This window comes from Bombina bombina, chromosome 7 (genome assembly GCF_027579735.1).
Source record: "Bombina bombina isolate aBomBom1 chromosome 7, aBomBom1.pri, whole genome shotgun sequence".
Lineage (NCBI taxonomy): Eukaryota > Metazoa > Chordata > Amphibia > Anura > Bombinatoridae > Bombina > Bombina bombina.
This window is the reverse complement of record NC_069505.1, coordinates 446,302,279-446,318,560: the sequence shown is the minus strand read 5'-3', so window position 1 is coordinate 446,318,560 and position 16,282 is coordinate 446,302,279. Positions and strand designations below refer to the sequence as shown.

The 16,282-nt window shown below is 39.6% G+C and overlaps 1 protein-coding gene across 1 annotated transcript in view; it reads right to left on the bottom strand.

Moving 5' to 3' along the window:
• Positions 1-16,282, bottom strand: part of L3MBTL2 (L3MBTL histone methyl-lysine binding protein 2) — a 270,019-nt gene that overhangs the window by 211,801 nt on the left and 41,936 nt on the right. Inside the window, 3 exon segments of the mRNA XM_053721399.1 lie at positions 3,334-3,451; positions 3,652-3,731; positions 6,110-6,233. Coding sequence (XP_053577374.1) covers positions 3,334-3,451; positions 3,652-3,731; positions 6,110-6,233 — 322 coding nt within the window.

Here is a 16,282-nt window from a genome sequence, read left to right as displayed (position 1 = left end):
CAATATTGTTGGATAGAGATTCCATTTGTAGATTAGAAGGGACATGGTGTTTCAGTGTTGCACTCACTTGTGTATTAAAGGGACAGTATACACTCATTTTCATATAACTGCATGTAATAGACACTACTATAAAGAATAAGATGCACAGATACTGATATAAAAATCCAGTATAAAATGGTTTAAAAACGTACTTAAAAGCTTTCAGTTTAGCTCTGTTGAAAAGGCAGTTGGAAAGCCCACTGCAAGTGGGAAATAAGACACTCCCCCCCCCCCTTCTTTTGCATGTGAAAAGACCCTTTACACAAACAGGAGCAAGCTGGAGAAGGTAGCTGACTGTATTCAAATAAAACTTTGGGGCTTGGTTAGGAGTCTGAAAATCAGAGCAATGTTATTTAAAAATAAGCAAAATTATAAATTTTTAAAAAAAACAAACTTTATGGGTTTTATAAATAGATCATCTACAAAACATTTCTGCAAAGAAAAAATGAGTGTATAATGGCCCTTTAAGAAGGGTCGCTTGGTCTTGGCTCTCCTCATCGAAGGAGGTGTGCGATGAGGCAGCCGATTGATTTAAGTGGTCCGCCACAGTTCTCTTGGGGGTAGAGAAACCCTTCTGCTTCCTCTTGAAGGGATGAGACATTTTAATAATTTTAGAATTCTAAACAACCACAGGCAAGGGGTGAGGATATTGGGATTTCAGACTTTAACTCTACAACTGGTTTAGTATCAGTAGGAGCAATGTATCAATGATTGACTGATGGGGCTAGGGGCAACTCATTTTAATTATTGCATACTACTGTCATTATGGTAAATTGCGCTATCCCAATCTAGGTTTTTGTAATTGGGGCCTTTGTTTGTGGGTATAGTCAAGCCTGTGTGATTGGGGATTTAGTCTACCAAGGCCTAAGATTGATAACAACTTTTTATAGATTGGCCTATATTACAGGCAGAGAGGTTCACAGTCTGGAGATAATTATGAGGCTGTGATATGGGTTATCTATGTTACAGGCTGTGTACACATTGCAGTGGTTTATAATCCCTAATTTGCTTGCCCCACCAACCCACAAAGTTTTGTAAATAGCAGTGTGCTAGCAAATAACTGCAGATTTATGAGGCCTCCTGTGCGGTTGGGCCTGAAGTAGTGGAGAAGGCTTACCACAGGGCACAGCACTTTCTTGTCTAGAATTCCGAGAAGAACTACTGCTGGATCTCTGCTGAAGCCTCTGGAGCAGAGCCCCAACCCTCCGGAGGTATCGGTGAGGTGCAGCAAGGAAGGGTGTCTTAGTAGGCCAATATGTCTTAACGCGTAGTCACAGAAGGGTCCACCATAGATGGTCGGCCTCTGGAGTTATTAATTGGTGTGCAGAGACTGTTACAAGCTCCAAAGCGGAGTCCCGGCCCTCTGGAGCATGATCACCAGTCGTTTGCTGTCATTTGAGGGCTTACGGTCGTGGGCCTTAGTGGCAGCTGTCTTTAGGCCCTAACGGGTGCATCTCACGGTTCTCTCTCTTTGGCAGTATTAACCATCTTATCGGATCAGGGCCGCCTAAGCTTGTTCGTCACTGGTGAGGCTTGAGTACCTCAGGGTTTTAGTGTGCCAAGTTATTAGGGCTGAGCTTTGCTGACAGGGTTTGCCACAAATCAACCTCATGGCCTGAAGTCCTTGTACTGGGAGAGCTAAGATGGCAACTTTTCACGTCCTTGGTGATAAGGACCCTCCGAATAAGGAACTAGTTGCAGGGTCTAGTTTGTAATCCCTGCGGTGGAGTGCTTGTTGTTATCAGGTTACCTGCCGTGTAAGGCCTCAGCTTCCAGGCGAGGAAATGTGGCTGTGTGGAAAAGAGCATAACTTTCCCTTCAATCTGGATATCTCTAAGTAATATAGGGTCGTCAAGTGATCTTGTGGCGAAATAGGGGGAAAATCTCTTTAATATTTGCCAAATATTTAGGTTTCAACCACTGAGCTCCTGACGGATGCATCCTCTCTCTTTGATGGTTAACTCATTTTTTCTTTGCATAAATGTTTTGTAGATGATCTATTTATATAGCCCATAAAGTTGTTGTTTTTTTTTAAAAATGTATAGTTTGGCTTATTTTTAAAATAACATTGCTCTGATTTTCAGACTCCTAACCAAGCCCCAAAGTTTTATGAGAATACCGTCAGCTACCTACTCCAGCTTGCTCCTGTTTGTGTAAAGGGTCTTTTCATATGCAAAAGAAGGGGGAGGGGGGGGGGAGTGTCTTATTTCCCACTTGCAGTGGGCTTTCCAGCTACCTTTTCAACATAGCTAAACTGAGAACTTCTAAGTAAGTTTTTAAACAGTTTTATACTGGATTTTTATATCAGTATCTGTGCATCTTATTCTTTATAGTAGGGTCTATTACATGCAGTTATATAAAATGAGTGTATACTGTCCCTTTAACTGATGAATTCCTTTCTTTCATAATGGTGAGCATCTCTTAGATTCTTTTTTTTTTACTATGATTCTGTGCATAGTTGCGTGGCTGGGCCTCGTTTCCAAGTCAAAGGTATGGCTTTTTGGCCACAAGTCTTCCATGAAGACCACTTCTGACCAGACTTCTGACACTAGGTAGGTGTACCAGACTACCACTAGTTTCTTCCAATTCTGAACTGATGGCCCCACTGGAAATCTTCAAATTGTGAAGTAAGCATGTGTCTTTAATCTGCTGCACTAAGTTTCCTTAGACGACCACTGAGTCTACGGTCCTCTGCATTACCCACTTCTTTCTGCTTATACAGAAGAACGTGAACAACACATTTGAAAAACCCTGGCTGCCTTAGACCTTCTTCCTGGGAAAAAACCTTGCTAATGCATTACAACTACCTTGGGTGTTGTAGCTGGGCTCAGACTTAACATGGTGAATTTCTTGATACTAAACTGTCTTCAGCAACCTCATCGTGTTAATAGTTTATATGTTCCTCACCCAGTTGTATTCATCCTACACAGCTGTTTCCGTTTCAGTTAATTGTGTTACAACCTACATATTAAATTGATAATCATTAACAACTGTTTGGTATAAATTTTTAATCATGCACTTACCAAGGCTACAAAATCCTCGACTTTGTGCAATTGAACCTAAAAGAAATGAAGCTATTTTGAAGGCAAGGGGTGGACACACCAAATAATGATTTAATTTCGATTTTTATTCTGTTCACTCATTTTGCATTTTGTTCATTGATAAAAATAAACTATTTCTAATGTTGAAAGCATTTTTACAGACTTTGTCACACCTTTATGCATGTGACATTCCCCATAACTATGATAAGCAGTCGCTGGCAGTGCACACTGGTGCAGATGAAGAGATTCATACCTGCTATCTTCAGAACGGTGGCAATCCAGTACACACGGCTTGGAAGCGCAGCATCTGTATTCAGAGTCTCTACATGAATTCCCTCTACAATCTCTTCCCACAGATCAAACAGAGGAACCTAGCAAGACAGACAAACTTTAGATGAAGCAGTGACAATGGGGAAGAGACAGGCAGAAATAGAGAGGGACATAAGGCACCACAGGGGGTAGCACTGGTGGGGGAACACAAAATGAAAAAGAATTAGAGGACAATACAAGCAAAAAGCCACAGAGGAGTAGATGTTTGGGACAGTAAGGGCTAAACAACATTGATCCTTACATGTCTGAAGCAGCTGACTGGTGCAGCTTCATAACCTCCATCTAAGATGTATTTTCCCCAATGAAAGCCGAAGCAAATAGCTGTGTGTTATAGAGAGAAATAGGTAATAAGAGAAAATAAATGTAATTTATGGCTTAAAAATCACTCATCTGAAGCAAACATATACATACACACATACACACACACATACACACACATATATACATACACATACACACACATACACGGTGCTCTGACAAAATGCAGAAGGACATTTGACAGAAGGACATTTGGCAGACGGACATTTGGCTGACAGACAGAAAGCTAAAGAATGTTCCGATTTCGGCCGAGGGCAGATACGTTCCAGAGTACTCTGTTCAAATCAGAGCCTCGGGCGCAGCAACTGCCTCTGGGAACCTTACCATGGGTCCCAGGCCGCACGTTTTGTAATTCTCTGTCTGGGAAATTATCTATCTAACAAATCTATCTATTTATCTATCAAATCTATCTATCTATCGTATCTATCAAATGTATCTATTGCATCTATTGATCTATCTAATCTATGTATCTATCTATCTATCTCGTGGCCGGACTGTTATCTGACAGCCAATTGTGTTTCGGCCAAATGTCCGTCGGCCAAGTGTCCGTCGGCTAAAAGTCCGGCCACGCACACACACACACACATACACACACATATATACACACATACATACATACACACACATTAAGATATGTGTGGGTATTTTATGTCCTTCTTTCCTTCTCTATTTTAATCAGCCTGTATGTTTCTGGCTGCCGTTTTTCCACAGTTGAACTCTGTATTTCATCTCATTGCCCCTTTAATCCTTTGACGTTTGGGGGCTATTGGTGATTTATAATATGTGACCTCTTGGTGTGTTTCGCTACATATGTTCGTTAGTCTAGATTCCTTTCTCTTGGGGTGAGATGCATATGTTTATCCCTGGCACAATGGTGTTGCCGTTATGTCCGACAAAGGGTTTTTTTCCAATTTGTGCTTTCGGCTCCTGCTTGCTACAGATTCGGAGTATGCCGCATGTAACTTTGTATGAGTTTGATAATGCTCTGTGCACGGTCTATTGACTATTCTGCACTTGCGCTGTTTTTTTGTGGGTTTGCTATTAATTGCTTTGTGCTGTACGTGGTGGGCAGTGGTCAGCTGACATTCGTCACGGTCCCTGGGGCGTCTTATAGGCGCGATAGGTAGGCGTGTAGTATCTGCCTGACAAGGCTTTCCTCCTGGGAGTACGGCTGTGATGTCGGCATGAATTGTTGCAGCGGCCATGACCGCATGTAAGTATTAGGTATTGGTTAAACGTCTAGTTATGCTTGTATCTAGCGTGTCTCTGTTCAGTGTATGATTCTGGATTTAGTGCCGCGATTATTGTACTGATTAATTGGATTCCACTGCTTTCTCCATGCCGGTATGCTATGCAGCTGCTCACCTGCATTTTCTTATTTGCTGATTTGTGCACTTTGCGAGGAGTACCATGATGGGCTCTGATTATTTTCGTATGCTGATTCTTTCTGTTTTGTATGCTTTTTTATATTTATATATGTCATTCTTCTCTTTAGTATTATTTGGTGCTTATGTCTTCTTGGCTCTTGGGTACGATTGCTACATTTGAGAATATATATGTTTCAATTTGTTCTATTGTTAAGTCCAGTATGCTATACTATTCTCTCTGCTGTTCCTATGCATTTAATTCTAGTCATTTTTTGACTGGTTGGCTGCACTTGTTTGTCTTTGGGGCTTTTATTGCATTTTTTCTTTATTGTCTCTATTTCTGAAGCTGTGTTATATTATAGTTCAGATTCTGGCATTTTGCTCTAATCCTGTTACTTTGCTCATATTGCTAGGTACGTTCATAATAGATAGGTGATAGAGAGCCTCATTTGAGGCATATGTGTATTTTAATAGTTGAAGGTTTTGGGCTGTATGTTTAAATGATTGTATCCAATCCCAGCATGCACCATTTTCTGGTTATCACATTTTTACCGTTCTTTATCGATGTTTTTGGGTGAGGGATGTCACTGTTGTATGTTTTGTTTGTCTTGTTGTTAACATGTAACATTTGAAATTTATGTTTTCATTTTTTAGAACATATTTGTCTTGAAGAAGGCCCAAACAGGGACCGAAACGTCGACTACTGCATTATGAATTTGATATATGATCAACAAAAAATATTATTTGGATTACTATTTCAAGACATGTGAGTGCCCTTCAAAAACATGTTTGGATCACCTATATATGCACATAATTACATATACATACATACATACAGCTTGTGGCTACCAGCACACAATGTGAGTACCTCCTTGTAGCACATTTCATATCCAGCTTTTTGGCTACTGATTGATATGCACATGAGGTGCCAACTCATAACCAGAGATATGCAGCTGAAAGGGCTCACGGAAGTCAAACACTGTACAGGGATTTTCTTGGTCAGGACACACTCACCTTCCTGTGCCATTGGCACCGTATCACACAGCTGCCCAGTGCTCTGCGCCTGAAGAAATGCTCCAATCTTAGCCGACCAGGACGCTTTGTGCAGAACTTTAGCTTTCTTAGTAGGAGGTTTGCCCTACAGAAATATGCAGCAGGGAATGCAAAGAAAAGGGAAAAATCTAAAGTATTGTGCAAGCCCTGGCAAACATATGCAGCCTACTATAGAAACCCAAGCAGAAATACATTAGCTCAGTAAAATACTGTACAGCACAGCACATACTAATATCGTCTATATTAGTCTGTCAGATGTATATGTGCAGATATATAATATACTATACAGCACAGTACATATTAATAACATCTGTATTAGTCTGTCAGATGTATATGTGCAGATATATAATATACTATACAGCACAGTACATATTAATAACATCTCTATTAGTCTGTCAGATGTATATGTGCAGATATATAATATACTATACAGCACAGTACATATTAATAACATCTCTATTAGTCTGTCAGATGTATATGTGCAGATATATAATATACTATACAGCACAGTACATATTAATAACATCTATATTAGTCTATCAGATGTATATGTGCAGATATATAATATACTATACAGCACAGTACATACTAATAACATCTCTATTAGTCTATCAGATGTATATGTGCAGATATATAATGTACTATACAGCACAGTACATATTAATAACATCTCTATTAGTCTGTCAGATGTATATGTGCAGATATATAATATACTATACAGCACAGTACATATTAATAACATCTATATTAGTCTATCAGATGTATATGTGCAGATATATAATATACTATACAGCACAGTACATACTAATAACATCTCTATTAGTCTATCAGATGTATATGTGCAGATATATAATGTACTATACAGCACAGCACATACTAATAACATCTCTATTAGTCTGTCAGATGTATATGTGCAGATATATAATGTACTATACAGCACAGCACATACTAATAACATCTCTATTAGTCTGTCAGATGTATATGTGCAGATATATAATATACTATACAGCACAGTACATACAAACACCATCTATATTAGTCTGTCACATGTATATGTGCAGATATATAATATACTATACAGCACAGTACATATTAATAACATCTATATTAGTCTATCAGATGTATATGTGCAGATATATAATATACTATACAGCACAGCACATACTAATAACATCTCTATTAGTCTGTCAGATGTATATGTGCAGATATATAATATACTATACAGCACAGTACATACAAACACCATCTATATTAGTATGTCACATGTATATGTGCAGATATATAATGTACTATACAGCACAGTACATACTAATAACATCTCTATTAGTCTGTCAGATGTATATGTGCAGATATATAATGTACTATACAGCACAGCACATACTAATAACATCTCTATTAGTCTGTCGGATGTATATGTGCAGATATATAATGTACTATACAGCACAGCACATACTAATAACATCTATTAGTCTGTCAGATGTATATGTGCAGATATATACTGTACTATACAGCACATACTAATAACATCTCTATTAGTCTGTCGGATGTATATGTGCAGATATATAATGTACTTTACAGCACAGCACATACTAATAACATCTCTATTAGTCTGTCAGATGTATATGTGCAGATATATAATGTACTATACAGCACAGCATATACTAATAACATCTCTATTAGTCTGTCAGATGTATATGTGCAGATATATAATGTACTATACAGCACAGTACATACTAATAACATCTCTATTAGTCTGTCGGATGTATATGTGCAGATATATAATGTACTATACAGCACAGTACATACTAATAACATCTCTATTAGTCTGTCGGATGTATATGTGCAGATATATAATGTACTACACGTCTGTAAGGTGTATATGTGCAGATATATAATATACTACACGTCTGTAAGGTGTATATGTGCAGATATATAATGTACTATACAGCACAGCACATACTAATACCATCTATATTAGTTTGTCACATGTATATGTGCAGATATATAATGTACTATACAGCACAGTACATACTAATAACATCTCTATTAGTCTGTCGGATGTATATGTGCAGATATATAATGTACTATACAGCACATACTAATAACATCTCTATTAGTCTGTCGGATGTAAATGTGCAGATATATAATGTACTATACAGCACAGCACATACTAATAACATCTCTATTAATCTATCAGATGTATATGTGCAGATATATAATGTACTATACAGCACAGTACATACTAATAACATCTCTATTAGTCTGTCAGATGTATATGTGCAGATATAAAATGTACTATACAGCACAGCACATACTAATAACATCTCTATTAGTCTGTCAGATGTATATGTGCAGATATATTATGTACTATACAGCACAGCACATACTAATAACATCTCTATTAGTCTATCAGATGTATATGTGCAGATAAATAATGTACTATACAGCACAGTACATACTAACACCATCTATATTAGTCTGTCACATGTATATGTGCAGATATATAATGTACTATACAGCACAGCACATACTAATAACATCTCTATTAGTCTATCAGATGTATATGTGCAGATAAATAATGTACTATACAGCACAGCACATACTAATAACATCTCTATTTGTCTGTCAGATGTATATGTGCAGATATATAATGTACTACATGTCTGTAAGGTGTATATGTGCAGATATATAATATACTACACGTCTGTAAGGTGTATATGTGCAGATATATAATGTACTATACAGCACAGCACATACTAATAACATCTCTATTAGTCTGTTGGATGTATATGTGCAGATAAATAATGTACTATACAGCACAGTACATACTAATAACATCTCTATTAGTCTGTCGGATGTATATCTGCAGATATATAATATACTATACAGCACAGCACATACTAACACCATCTATATTAGTCTATCAGATGTATATGTGCAGATATATAATGTACTATACAGCACAGTACATACTAAGAACATCTATATTAGTCTATCAGATGTATATGTGCAGATATATAATATACTATACAGCACAGCACATACTAATAACATCTATATTAGTCTGTTTATCAGATGTATATGTGCAGATATATACTATACAGCACAGCACATACTAATAACATCTCTATTAGTCTGTCGGATGTATATGTGCAGATATATAATGTACTACACGTCTGTAAGGTGTATATGTGCAGATATATAATATACTACACGTCTGTAAGGTGTATATGTGCAGATATATAATGTACTATACAGCACAGCACATACTAATAACATCTCTATTAGTCTGTCGGATGTATATGTGCAGATATATAATATACTATACAGCACAGCACATACTAATAACATCTCTATTAGTCTATCAGATGTAAATGTGCAGATATATAATGTACTATACAGCACAGCACATACAAATAACATCTATATTAGTCTGTTGGATGTATATGTGCAGATATATAATGTACTACACGTCTGTAAGGTGTATATGTGCAGATATATAATATACTACACGTCTGTAAGGTGTATATGTGCAGATATATAATGTACTATACAGCACAGTACATGCTAATAACATCTCTATTAGTCTATCAGATGTATATGTGCGGATATATAATGTACTATACAGCACAGTACATACTAATAACATCTCTATTAGTTGGTCGGATGTTTATGTGCAGATATATAGTATACTATACAGCACAGCACATACTAATAATGTCTATTAGTCTATCAGATGTATATGTGCAGATATATAATATACTATACAGCACATACTAATAACAACAGAATTTATGTTTACCTGATAAATTACTTTCTCCAACGGTGTGTCCGGTCCACGGCGTCATCCTTACTTGTGGGATATTCTCCTCCCCAACAGGAAATGGCAAAGAGCCCAGCAAAGCTGGTCACATGATCCCTCCTAGGCTCCGCCTTCCCCAGTCATTCGACCGACGTAAAGGAGGAATATTTGCATAGGAGAAACCATATGATACCGTGGTGACTGTAGTTATAGAAAATAAATTATCAGACCTGATTAAAAAACCAGGGCGGGCCGTGGACCGGACACACCGTTGGAGAAAGTAATTTATCAGGTAAACATAAATTCTGTTTTCTCCAACATAGGTGTGTCCGGTCCACGGCGTCATCCTTACTTGTGGGAACCAATACCAAAGCTTTAGGACACGGATGAAGGGAGGGAGCAAATCAGGTCACCTAGATGGAAGGCACCACGGCTTGCAAAACCTTTCTCCCAAAAATAGCCTCAGAAGAAGCAAAAGTATCAAACTTGTAAAATTTAGTAAAAGTGTGCAGTGAAGACCAAGTCGCTGCCTTACATATCTGATCAACAGAAGCCTCGTTCTTGAAGGCCCATGTGGAAGCCACAGCCCTAGTGGAATGAGCTGTGATTCTTTCAGGAGGCTGCCGTCCGGCAGTCTCATAAGCCAATCTGATGATGCTTTTAATCCAAAAAGAGAGAGAGGTAGAAGTTGCTTTTTGACCTCTCCTTTTACCAGAATAAACAACAAACAAGGAAGATGTTTGTCTAAAATCCTTTGTAGCATCTAAATAGAATTTTAGAGCACGAACAACATCCAAATTGTGCAACAAACGTTCCTTCTTTGAAACTGGATTCGGACACAAAGAAGGCACGACTATCTCCTGGTTAATGTTTTTGTTAGAAACAACTTTCGGAAGAAAACCAGGTTTAGTACGTAAAACCACCTTATCTGCATGGAACACCAGATAAGGAGGAGAACACTGCAGAGCAGATAATTCTGAAACTCTTCTAGCAGAAGAAATTGCAACCAAAAACAAAACTTTCCAAGATAATAACTTAATATCAACGGAATGTAAGGGTTCAAACGGAACCCCCTGAAGAACTGAAAGAACTAAATTGAGACTCCAAGGAGGAGTCAAAGGTTTGTAAACAGGCTTGATTCTAACCAGAGCCTGAACAAAGGCTTGAACATCTGGCACAGCTGCCAGCTTTTTGTGAAGTAACACCGACAAGGCAGAAATCTGTCCCTTCAAGGAACTTGCAGATAATCCTTTCTCCAAACCTTCTTGAAGAAAGGATAGAATCTTAGGAATTTTTACCTTGTCCCAAGGGAATCCTTTAGAGTCACACCAACAGATATATTTTTTCCATATTTTGTGGTAAATTTTTCTAGTTACAGGCTTTCTGGCCTGAACAAGAGTATCAATGACAGAATCTGAGAACCCTCGCTTTGATAAGATCAAGCGTTCAATCTCCAAGCAGTCAGTTGGAGTGAGGCCAGATTCGGATGTTCGAACGGACCTTGTACAAGAAGGTCTCGTCTCAAAGGTAGCTTCCATGGTGGAGCCGATGACATATTCACCAGGTCTGCATACCAAGTCCTGCGTGGCCACGCAGGAGCTATCAAGATCACCGATGCCCTCTCCTGATTGATCCTGGCTACCAGCCTGGGGATGAGAGGAAACGGCGGGAATACATAAGCTAGTTTGAAGGTCCAAGGTGCTACTAGTGCATCTACTAGAGTCGCCTTGGGATCCCTGGATCTGGACCCGTAGCAAGGAACCTTGAAGTTCTGACGAGAGGCCATCAGATCCATGTCTGGAATGCCCCACAATTGAGTAATTTGGGCAAAGATTTCCGGATGGAGTTCCCACTCCCCCGGATGAAATGTCTGACGACTCAGAAAATCCGCTTCCCAATTTTCCACTCCTGGGATGTGGATTGCAGACAAGTGGCAGGAGTGAGTCTCCGCCCATTGAATGATTTTGGTCACTTCTTCCATCGCCAGGGAACTCCTTGTTCCCCCCTGATGGTTGATGTACGCAACAGTCGTCATGTTGTCTGATTGAAACCGTATGAACTTGGCCTTTGCTAGCTGAGGCCAAGCCTTGAGAGCATTGAATATCGCTCTCAGTTCCAGAATATTTATCGGGAGAAGAGATTCTTCCCGAGACCAAAGACCCTGAGCTTTCAGGGGTCCCCAGACCGCGCCCCAGCCCACCAGACTGGCGTCGGTCGTGACAATGACCCACTCTGGTCTGCGGAAGCTCATCCCCTGTGACAGGTTGTCCAGGGACAGCCACCAACGGAGTGAATCTCTGGTCCTCTGATCTACTTGTATCGTCGGAGACAAGTCTGTATAGTCCCCATTCCACTGAGCATGCACAGTTGTAATGGTCTTAGATGAATTCGCGCAAAAGGAACTATGTCCATTGCCGCTACCATCAAACCTATTACTTCCATGCACTGCGCTATGGAAGGAAGAGGAACAGAATGAAGTATTTGACAAGAGTTTAGAAGTTTTGATTTTCTGGCCTCTGTCAGAAAAATCCTCATTTCTAAGGAGTCTATTATTGTTCCCAAGAAGGGAACCCTTGTTGACGGAGATAGAGAACTTTTTTCTACGTTCACTTTCCACCCGTGAGATCTGAGAAAGGCCAGGACAATGTCCGTGTGAGCCTTTGCTTGAGGAAGGGACGACGCTTGAATCAGAATGTCGTCCAAGTAAGGTACTACTGCAACGCCCCTTGGTCTTAGCACCGCTAGAAGGGACCCTAGTACCTTTGTGAAAATCCTTGGAGCAGTGGCTAATCCGAACGGAAGTGCCACAAACTGGTAATGCTTGTCCAGGAATGCGAACCTTAGGAACCGATGATGTTCCTTGTGGATAGGAATATGTAGATACGCATCCTTTAAATCCACCGTGGTCATGAATTGACCTTCCTGGATGGAAGGAAGAATTGTTCGAATGGTTTCCATTTTGAACGATGGAACCTTGAGAAACTTGTTTAGGATCTTGAGATCTAAGATTGGTCTGAATGTTCCCTCTTTTTTGGGAACTACGAACAGATTGGAGTAGAACCCCATCCCTTGTTCTCCTAAAGGAACAGGATGAATCACTCCCATTTTTAACAGGTCTTCTACACAATGTAAGAATGCCTGTCTTTTTATGTGGTCTGAAGACAATTGAGACCTGTGGAACCTCCCCCTTGAGGGAAGCCCCTTGAATTCCAGAAGATAACCTTGGGAGACTATTTCTAGTGCCCAAGGATCCAGAACATCTCTTGCCCAAGCCTGAGCGAAGAGAGAGAGTCTGCCCCCCACCAGATCCGGTCCCGGATCGGGGGCCAACATCTCATGCTGTCTTGGTAGCAGTGGCAGGTTTCTTGGCCTGCTTTCCTTTGTTCCAGCCTTGCATTGGTCTCCAGGCTGGCTTGGCTTGAGAAGTATTACCCTCTTGCTTAGAGGACGTAGCACTTGGGGCTGGTCCGTTTCTGCGAAAGGGACGAAAATTAGGTTTATTTTTGGCCTTGAAAGACCTATCCTGAGGAAGGGCGTGGCCCTTGCCCCCAGTGATATCAGAGATAATCTCTTTCAAGTCAGGGCCAAACAGCGTTTTCCCCTTGAAAGGAATGTTAAGCAATTTGTTCTTGGAAGACGCATCCGCTGACCAAGATTTTAACCAAAGCGCTCTGCGCGCCACAATAGCAAAACCAGAATTTTTCGCCGCTAACCTAGCCAATTGCAAAGTGGCGTCTAGGGTGAAAGAATTAGCCAATTTGAGAGCATGAATTCTGTCCATAATCTCCTCATAAGAAGAAGAATTATTATTGAGCGCCTTTTCTAGCTCATCGAACCAGAAACACGCTGCTGTAGTGACAGGAACAATGCATGAAATTGGTTGTAGAAGGTAACCTTGCTGAACAAACATCTTTTTAAGCAAACCTTCTAATTTTTTATCCATAGGATCTTTGAAAGCACAACTATCTTCTATGGGTATAGTGGTGCGTTTGTTTAGAGTAGAAACCGCCCCCTCGACCTTGGGGACTGTCTGCCATAAGTCCTTTCTGGGGTCGACCATAGGAAACAATTTTTTAAATATGGGGGGAGGGACGAAAGGTATACCGGGCCTTTCCCATTCTTTATTTACAATGTCCGCCACCCGCTTGGGTATAGGAAAAGCTTCGGGGGGCCCCGGGACCTCTAGGAACTTGTCCATTTTACATAGTTTCTCTGGAATGACCAAATTCTCACAATCATCCAGAGTGGATAACACCTCCTTAAGCAGAGCGCGGAGATGTTCCAATTTAAATTTAAATGTAATCACATCAGGTTCAGCTTGTTGAGAAATTTTCCCTGAATCTGAAATTTCTCCCTCAGACAAAACCTCCCTGGCCCCCTCAGACTGGTGTAGGGGCCCTTCAGAACCAATATCATCAGCGTCCTCATGCTCTACAGTATTTTCTAAAACAGAGCAGTCGCGCTTTCGCTGATAAGTGGGCATTTTGGCTAAAATGTTTTTGATAGAATTATCCATTACAGCCGTTAATTGTTGCATAGTAAGGAGTATTGGCGCGCTAGATGTACTAGAGGCCTCCTGTGTGGGCAAGACTGGTGTAGACGAAGGAGGGGATGATGCAGTACCATGCTTACTCCCCTCACTTGAGGAATCATCTTGGGCATCATTTTCTCTAAATTTTGTGTCACATAAATCACATCTATTTAAATGAGAAGGAACCTTGGCTTCCCCACATTCAGAACACAGTCTATCTGGTAGTTCAGACATGTTAAACAGGCAAAAACTTGATAACAAAGTACAAAAAACGTTTTAAAATAAACCGTTACTGTCACTTTAAATTTTAAACTGAACACACTTTATTACTGCAATTGCGAAAAAGTATGAAGGAATTGTTCAAAATTCACCAAAATTTCACCACAGTGTCTTAAAGCCTTAAAAGTATTGCACACCAAATTTGGAAGCTTTAACCCTTAAAATAACGGAACCGGAGCCGTTTTTATATTTAACCCCTTTACAGTCCCTGGTATCTGCTTTGCTGAGACCCAACCAAGCCCAAAGGGGAATACGATACCAAATGACGCCTTCAGAAAGTCTTTTCTATGTATCAGAGCTCCTCACACATGCATCTGCATGTCATGCTTCTCAAAAACAAGTGCGCAATAGAGGCGCGAAAATGAGACTCTGCCTATGATTAGGGAAAGCCCCTAGGAATAAGGTGTCCAATACAGTGCCTGCCGGTTATTTTACATAATTCCCAAGATTAAAATAATTCCTCAAGGCTATGGAGTATAAAATATGTTTATATATAAATCGATTTAGCCCAGAAAATGTCTACAGTCTTAAAAAGCCCTTGTGAAGCCCTTTTTTTCTTTCTGTAATAAAAATGGCTTACCGGATCCCATAGGGAAAATGACAGCTTCCAGCATTACATCGTCTTGTTAGAATGTGTCATACCTCAAGCAGCAAAAGTCTGCTCACTGTTCCCCCAACTGAAGTTAATTCCTCTCAACAGTCCTGTGTGGAAACAGCCATCGATTACAAACAGAAATCTTCATCTCTTTTCTGTTTCAGAGTAAATAGTACATACCAGCACTATTTTAAAATAACAAACTCTTGATTGAATAATAAAAACTACAGTTAAACACTAAAAAACTCTAAGCCATCTCCGTGGAGATGTTGCCTGTACAACGGCAAAGAGAATGACTGGGGAAGGCGGAGCCTAGGAGGGATCATGTGACCAGCTTTGCTGGGCTCTTTGCCATTTCCTGTTGGGGAGGAGAATATCCCACAAGTAAGGATGACGCCGTGGACCGGACACACCTATGTTGGAGAAATCTCTATTAGTCTGTCGGATGTATATGTGCAGATATACAATGTACTATACAGCACAGCACATACTAATAACATCTCTATTAGTCTATCAGATGTATATGTGCAGATATATAATGTACTATACAGCACAGTACATACTAATAACATCTATATTAGTCTGTCGGATGTATATGTGCAGATATATAATATACTACACGTATGTAAGGTGTATATGTGCAGATATATAATGTAATATACAGCACATACTAATAACATCTCTATTAGTCTGTCAGATGTATATGTGCAGATATATAATGTACTATACAGCACAGCACATACTAATAACGTCTATTAGTCTGTCAGATGTATATGTGCAGATATATAATATACTATACAGCACAGCACATACTAATAACATCTCTATTAGTCTGTCAGATGTATATGTGCAGATATATAATATACTATACAGCACAGTACATACTAATAACATCTCTATTAGTCTGTCGGATGTATATTTGCAGAT